General features: G+C 38.7%; 1 protein-coding gene across 2 annotated transcripts in view; it reads left to right on the forward strand.

The window, feature by feature from the left end:
* The window catches only part of LOC109061746 (myotubularin-related protein 13-like), a 132,483-nt gene that overhangs the window by 118,719 nt on the left and 5,326 nt on the right, over positions 1-8,438 (forward strand). Inside the window, exons 30-36 of one of the 2 annotated variants that reach the window (XM_042728612.1) lie at positions 392-466; positions 1,699-1,877; positions 2,619-2,795; positions 3,200-3,301; positions 6,144-6,329; positions 7,546-7,672; positions 8,025-8,152. In XM_042728612.1, the coding sequence (XP_042584546.1) occupies positions 392-466; positions 1,699-1,877; positions 2,619-2,795; positions 3,200-3,301; positions 6,144-6,329; positions 7,546-7,672; positions 8,025-8,152 (974 nt within the window). The remainder of the gene's footprint in view (positions 1-391; positions 467-1,698; positions 1,878-2,618; positions 2,796-3,199; positions 3,302-6,143; positions 6,330-7,545; positions 7,673-8,024; positions 8,153-8,438) is intronic. The other variant, XM_042728613.1, reaches the window with a different exon arrangement.

Below are 8,438 nucleotides of genomic sequence, written 5' to 3' on the forward strand. Positions count from 1 at the left end.
ATTTTCCCCTTTTCAGTCAGAGTTAGCAGAACTCAATTCATTATTTATCTATTTAAATAATTATTACTATTTATTGAAATCAAAATAATTATATAAATGAAATCAATATTGAAACTGCCATTTTTTCCTAATATCAACGAGTTCTGAAAAAGCCATTACTGATACTGATTATTTGGCAAAAACGATAAATCAGTGAACCTCTAAACTTAAGGTCCTAATGTTATACAGGCCTGCAGCATTTCTATCTCATCTGTCTCAGTAAGCTGAGCTGCTAATGACTGTCCTGTCTGTCTTCAAAGGGGGTGATTGTTGCATGTGTGTGAATTTTGTTTTCTGTTTTATTTCCTGTTTCTCTGTGCCACCACCAACTCCTGCACCTTTAATCTACCAGTACTTGGGTACAGGGATAAACTATTCACTCACTCAAACCAAAAAGCTTCAGCTAAGGGAAGAATTCACAATCAAGGTATAGTTTCTGTTTTACTCATTCTTACTAACCTAATCTATACTTGACTTAATCCATGTTCTCAGCCTCTCTTTGACCTCTATCCATGCCTCTGTAGTGTCTGAAAGTCATACCACCATGAGGTTACCTCTGACTTTTCTGGTTTCCTGAAGTAAACTTTACTGTGGCAAGACCTCTTCTGTAGTAGTTTGTTCGGGTAGGTCTGTAGTGACTGCAGTTTTGAGGTTCAGTGGTATGTTAGTGAATGTTTAATGTGTTGAAGATAATGACAGAGCACTGAATCATCACAGCATTGACCCCGTTTACTAAGAGAGCTATCGTTCACATAGTCTGGCAAAATTCAACTCTCCAGGACAAGGAAAGTGGTCAGTGAACTATATGATAATGTGATTCCATAGAAACATGGCAGTTTGTTGCATACTGTTGAGATTATTAGTTTGGGTTTTGGCCAATATATATTACCAGTCAATATATATTGCATGGAATAAATGAGATTTCCTGCATTTATTTGATCAAAAATACAGGAAAAAAACAGTAATATTGTGAAATATTATTACAATTTATTTCTTTTAAATTATTATTTATTATCAATTTTAATATATTTTAAAATGTAATTTATTCTTGTGATAAAAAAGCATCACTACTCCAGTCTTCAGTGTCACGTGATCCTTCAGAAATAATTCTAATATGCTGATTTGCTCAAGAATTATTTCTTATCAATGTTGAAAACCATTATTAACTATTATTAATTGAGCACCGAAATCATAATAGAATTATTTCTGAAGGATCATGTGATGGCTGGAGTAATGATGCTGAAAATTCAGCTATGAATGTATGATTAATTTTCATAGGAATAAATTTCATTTTAAAATATATATATATATATATATATATATATATATATATATATATATATATATATATATATATATATATATATATATATATATATAAGCCATCATTTAGAGTTCTTCACATCCCCTTCCCCTTACTTTTTTACCCCCACCCCTTACTTACGTTTTTACCCCCCCCCCCCTTTTTATGTGGCTAATTTGAAGATGATTTTATGCTACCAATAAGTGTATAGTACTCTAAGCAGCTTTTAGCACATTAAGCAGTGCTGAGTTTGTCCGTCCTTCATATATGTTACGATGGTTTGTTTTTACAAAGCAATTTTTGTAATCCTGCCTAACTTGTTCACATACATCTGCTGTATCCCCTTTCTCTGAAAGGTGTGTGGGCTAGTCTGCGCTCTAGCAGCAGATTCATCCAGCATCCCGCTGCTGCCGACGTGGGCGCGCGGTTAGCTGGCAAGGATCTGGCGCCCCCTACAGGCATTGAGAACCTCCAGGCCCAACTCCTCAAGCATCAAGCTGCTCTCTACATCTTTGGCGAAAAGTCTCATCTCAGGGTAAAGATGTTACACTTACTATGAGTTATTTGAGAGAAGAAGCTAAGGATTTGATGGTGACCTTGTGTGATGAACCTTTTATGGGGAAGGAGGCCAAAAGGAAGTGTTCATTTCTAAATAGCCTTTTTTCATTTTTGTGTTGAAGTGTACCAGGTCATATCACCCTGAAATACTTGGACAGTGTTCTCCCCAGTGCATGATAAATTCATGACTAGATAAGGACCTTGTAATAGCCATTTATAAAAGCTCTGATTTATTGACACAATTTGTCTGTTTTGGCTGAAATCATATTACATTTGGATGCCTGCAGGAACTTTGTGTTCCATTTTACCTTTCTGATAATGTGTTCCTTTAACATTCAATGTAAAAAAAAAAAATAAAAAAAAAAGAAATTAATAGTTGGATTAAATCAGCCCTGAGGTTGACAGTTAAGTAAACTCTAAGATATTTGGCGGGTCCTACTCAGTACATTAACTGTCTGTTTTGAATTTTTGTTGTTGCCTGTGAAGTGGAAATTTAATTTCATCCACATTAGTAAAATAGTTGGTCTGCTCAAATTTATAGTCTTGGATAGAATATAATAAAAGCTTATTGAAATACAAATTTGTGACTCAGGTCTGGAAGTAAGCAAAACTTCTACACAACGTTCTACCCAGAGGCATAATCCAAATGTTTGTTTCTATGTGTTCTGTCATTTCCAGAAATGAAACAAAACAAAATTAAAATGCTTTTCCATGACAGGGCTTAAGACTGGACTCTGCACTGAACTGTGAACTGGTGCCGGTAGAGTTTGCAGACACAAGGCAGGTGAAGGGCTCCTTCAAGAAGCTTCTAAGAGCATGTGCACCCAGTTCCATGTCCTCAGACACAGAGGACTCTTTCGTTAAGGCTCTGGAAGAGAGCGAATGGATGCTACAGGTTAGCATGAACTCTGAACACACATTCCCTTAGTATTTAAACTATCCCTGCACCTTCCTCTTATTGTGACTCACAGTGACCTATATCTTAAGAAAATCAGAAACAGGTTAGCCTGTGTGACTCTGACCTTGTTTTTCTTCAGTCTTTCCTGAAAACTAGTCACCCATGGGAAACTATACAACACAAACATGGGAAAATTGCATGACACAATTAAAGCAAAACAAAGTTGCTTACCACTCTAAAACCCATGTCTCAGGCACTAAAACAATATTATCTGTAAGGATCTCTGCCAAGACACTCTCACAGCTCTTAGTCAGCAGTGTGCACAGCAGTGTTACAATAAATGCACAGAAATTGCTAAACGGAATGTGTTGTTTTGTACTCTATATCTGTGTTTTCAACAGCTGCACAAGCTTCTGCAGCTGGCTCTTGTTGTGGTGGAGTTGCTGGACAGCGGATCATCTGTACTAGTTAGTCTTGAGGATGGCTGGGACATTACCACTCAGGTGAGCATCGCCTCACAAATGTGAGCTATAGCATGTGACAATTTAACAGTCCTATTCCTTCTGCTTATTAGATGCTTGTTTTAGAGCCTTGCCTTTGCCTATTATCGGATTCAAATATTATTCACATGTTCAATACATGGAATTGCCAACACAATTTTGAAACAAGATTCCCAATGCACCTTCAATCATATTTCATTGTTCAAAAAATAATGATATCCAGTTTCCTTCAAATCAGCTTATACCAGGTAGTTCCACCCCAAACTTTGGCCATTGGTTGGACCAAAAGTTCACATGTCAGTCAATAAAAACAGTAATGGGAATGTCAAACTACAAATGCCTAACAGTCATCCTTGCACTTTAAAGTTTTTTTTTTTTTGTCTATTTTAAAATGAAACTTTAATTTTGTGAGACATTTTTGCGGTCACAGCTCAGATTTTCCATGTCCACTTGATCAGTTAACTGTCATTAGAAACAGAATTGTGTTCAACTGAATGTCAGCTGGGGTTGTTAAATGTAGCTGTGGTCAGAATCATGCACGTGTCTGAACAAGTCTATCCCTGTTAATTTCCCTGCTTCTTGACCATTTTGCCATTCTCTCTGTAGGCCTGATCTGATGTACTCATCTAAATAGGCTCCATATGTCTGGCTTTGTACGAGAGAACAGAATCACATTGTTGTCACATGGCCATGTTTTTTTAGTCTTGGAAGGTGTTGTGATATTGCTTATTGCTTTTTGAAATTGCTTACAATAATTATATTTCTATAACGCACAGAAATTCTGCCTTTGGTTATAGCAAAGCTTCACATGTAACATTTACATGTTATTGTCTGGCAGACAGATTTTTGAAGTGGTATTCACAATGCATTTTTGATTATAAATATTTTTTTCCCACATAAACTGGAAGTTGCAACAGATTTTTACTTCAGTATTTTGATGTATTTTAGAATACAACGGAAAATGAATAATAGAAGGAACCTCCTCACCATATGTAGCTTGCAGAAGACTGATGTTTGCTGGGGAGTTGTTAAAGGGATAGTTTACCAAAATTGAAAATTCTGTCATTAATTACTCACCCTTATGTCGTTCCAAACCTGTAAGACCTTTGTTCATCTTCAAAACACAAATTAAGATATTTTTGATGAAATCTGAGAGCTTTCTGACACTGCAGACAGCAACAGTACTAAGACGATCAAGGAACAGAAAGGTAGTAAGAACATGTTAAAACAGTCCATGTGACATCAGTGGTTAAACTGTAATTTAATGAAGCTATGAGAAAATATTTTTTCTGAAAAAAAAAGTAAAATAAATGAATAAATAACAACATAATTCAACTATTTCTTCTCTTCTGTGTCTTCGATGCGCTTTCACGAGAGTACCCATGAAACTAGGTTGCTGCTGAAAAATGCAAACTTTTTTTTTTTCCCTGTGAATTAATTGTTAACCATACAATTATTAATGTGGCAAGTAAATAGGGTCAATTACTATTTTCATGCAGACCTTAAATAATTGTGACAAATAGTGTTGATGAGTCAGTCTTTATGAAACAACACCTATCACAAAAATGTGAAGACAAAAAACAAGTTTTTTTTTCTTCTATTTTGCTGCTGGAAGAGGTGTTAGTGAGGCCAGCAGGGGGTGCTCACCCTGTGGTCTGTGTGGGTTCTAACACCCCAACGTAGTGACGGGGACTCTATACTGACAAAAAGCACCGTCTTTCGGATGAGACGTTAAACTGAGGTCCTGACTCTCTGTGGTCATTAAAAATCCCAGGATGTCCTTCGAAAAAGAGTAGGGGTGTAACCTCGGCATCCTGGCCAAATTCGCACACTGGCAGAATATGACTGCCATCGCATCATCCAGGTGGATGCTGCACACTGCTGGTGGTTGAGGAGATCCCCCCTTTCTATGTAAAGTGCTTAGAGTGCCCAGAAAAGCGCTATATAAATGTAAGGCACAGCACATCTGGGTTCTGCGTCAGAACGCCGGCTCTTGCATCAGCAGCACCACACACGTGTCGTGTTACTCTCGTGAACACACGTCGAAGACTGACATGGAAGAGAAAAAATTGTTGAATAAAGTCATTATTTTTGTTTTCTTTGCACACAAAGTATTCTTGTAAATTACAGCTGAACATGGATTTTATCGATGTCCTTGCAACATTTCTGGGCCTTCAATGTGGTAGTTGTGTTGCTGTCTATGCAGGGTCAGAAAGCTCTTGGATTTCATCAAAAATATCTTAATTTATGTTCCGAAGATGAACAAAGGTTTTACAGGTTTGGATCAACATGAGGGTAATTCATGACAGAATTTTCATTTTTGAGTGAATTATCCCTGTAAGGATATTCTGCCCAGACTGTCAAAATGTCGTCTTTAGAGAAGTAATGCCATTACAGAGTGAAAGCAAATTTTCAGGTTTTGCCTAATGAGTGTGAAAACTTTTTTTTTCCTGTGAATTAATTGTTAACCATATAATTTAATAAAATAAGTGTTGATGAGTCAGTCTTTATGAAACAACACCTATCACAAAAATGTGAAGACAAAAAAAAAAGTTTTTTTTCTAATATTTTCATTTTGGAAGATTAATGTACAGAATATTGCAGTTTAAGAGGTTGCCACATGGGGAAGAAAAAGAAAACTCCTAGGCGGAGTTCTGATGGTAAATGTTTTTGTCAGGTAAAAGCTGTTGGGATGTGTGAGTTGTGACTGTCACTGATACACGCATTGGGTCAGCAAGGGTTAAATCCAATAGGGCCAGCATTTACTTACACTGGGTACTTCTCAAGTATCGGCCCGTGTTTGTAACTCATTACATTCCTCTCTTCCTCTCTGTTGTTTCTGTAGGTGGTTTCCCTTGTGCAGGTGCTCAGTGATCCATTCTACAGGACCTTAGAGGGCTTTCAGGTGCTTTTGGAGAAAGAGTGGCTGTCTTTTGGCCACAAATTCAGCCAACGTGGCAACCTGACCCCCAGCAGCCAGGGCAGTGGCTTTACTCCCATCTTCCTGCAGTTTCTTGACTGTGTCCATCAGGCAAGTTGGCTATATAAGCAGTCGTGTAACAGACATCTTTATCCAAAGTAACCAGGGGTTATTTGTCTTGCTGAAGGAGATAATGATCTTGCTTCTTGAACCAGCAATCTTCTGATGTTTCCATTATCTGGGATGGTGGAATCATAGTGGTTAAAGGTCTGGGCTGGAAACCCAAAGACTGTAGGTTCAAACCACAGATGGAATAACTCATGAACCACATGACCATTTTGCATTTGAGCAAGACACCTTAACCCCAGGCTGCACCAAATGAGACTGTCCATGTTAATTTTGGATAAGTGTCTGCTAAATAACAAATAACCAATTGCTCCATCTCTCTTTTTCACACACTGCCCAGAATCACTTCATAACTCCCAATCTCTGCCTCACACACCAACCCTTCGCTTGTTCCCACCGTGCTTCGTCCATGAGCTCACAGCATTCCTGCAGCATCCAGCCAGAAGGAGGAGGACGAGAAAGACTCAGCTGTCAGAATGCATGCTCTAGCTTTCCTTTTGCAATCCCCATGGTGGGCAAGTAATTTAGACAGAGTTGCTCCTTCGGCGCATTTACCTACCCCCACCCCCCTTTGAAATGATTGTACACAGATGGTGTTTAACCTGCGGCCAGCATTGTCCTGGCTGGAGTGTTTCGCCATCAGCTCCCAACATCGGCAAGTTTAGCACAAATGGTGGAAAACTGTAATTTTGGGGTTTCTGTTCAGTCTGTGCTACATTAAGTAAAGGGCAGGAAGAGTTTTTCTCTCTCCAGAGACAATGCGCACCACTCCCATGCGTTTACAGACATGTATTGTTTTTAGGCATATGTGATGAAATCAAGGCGTAGAGCATTTGAATGACCCAGCGGAGGTCCTGCAATGTCACAGACCGCAGAAATATAGTGAAAGCATCTGAAAATAGAAGTGTCTCATCTTAGAGGCAGCTGTTGTTTTTGCCAGGAAGTCCAGGTGGCCTCGAGTGTGAGAACTTTGCAAGCTCTTCTGTCTAGATCCTGTTGGCTATACATTATTATGTCCCTCCTGCTGCTGTTATTTTTGTATTTTTAAATTCCCTTCAACTAATAATTTCTTGGGCGTTTACTAATCATTTTCTTGAACTGTAGTCTCAATGGTATCCTGCTCATATTTGTTGAATCACTGTGGCCGTGCAATACGGCCAAACAGCTTCTCTAGTGTGACGCGTTGACTTTCTTATTCCAGGTTCATAACCAGTACCCCCTTGAGTTTGAGTTTAATCAATACTATCTGAAGTTTCTGGCATACCACTACATCTCCAATCGCTTCAAAAACTTCCTTCTGGATTCAGACTACGAGCGCCTGGAGCACGGTGTGTATGCACAAATTCTCATGTCATTTTTTAAGAAGAAACACACATTCCACCACAAAACAGTATTTGTCTTTTTGTTTTGCCATAATTACATTATTGTGCAAATGTTTTTCAGCTGTGTTCTTCAAATAAACATGGCTTTGAATGCCTGTATAGTATTACAACAGACACGTGCAGTCTTGCTCAGAAAAGTTTTACCTACCTGTAGCAGCCCTGATGACCTTTGGAAGCACTTCTTTTAAGTGCTGCTAGTCTTGTCAGACTTGGCTTCTGATATTTTGTTTCACACCTTATCACATTACTCTGAGTAATGTGTAATTCACAAGTTCTTTTTTGTGTCTCCTCACTAAAGGCACATTGTTTGAGGACAAAGGAGAAAAGCAGTCCAAGAGAGGAATCTGTGTCTGGGAGTGTATCAACCGAATGCACCGCAAGAGCCCTCTCTTCTTCAACTACCTGTACAGTCCCTCAGAGACGGAGGTAAAGAGTCTATCTGGGTGTGTGCAGAGGTACCAGACAGCTCTAATGGCCTTTACCCTAGAGCCCTCTGCTTAGAGGTTATGTTGACTAACAGTCCCAAACATGCTGACGTCTTTTGCCAGATCGCATTCACAGCGAATAATAGTTCCCCACAATTGCAAAACAGCCTCTTTGACCTTATAAAGACCTTATAAAGTCTTGTTACATGTAAATCAGGTGGTGACAGTCTAAAAAAAAACAAAGCTTGAATGGGAAAGTGCCCTATCTTCAAATCCAGGCTTAAGGG

The sequence above is a fragment of the Cyprinus carpio genome, chromosome B7 (assembly GCF_018340385.1).
Source record: "Cyprinus carpio isolate SPL01 chromosome B7, ASM1834038v1, whole genome shotgun sequence".
Classification (NCBI taxonomy): Eukaryota; Metazoa; Chordata; class Actinopteri; order Cypriniformes; family Cyprinidae; genus Cyprinus; species Cyprinus carpio.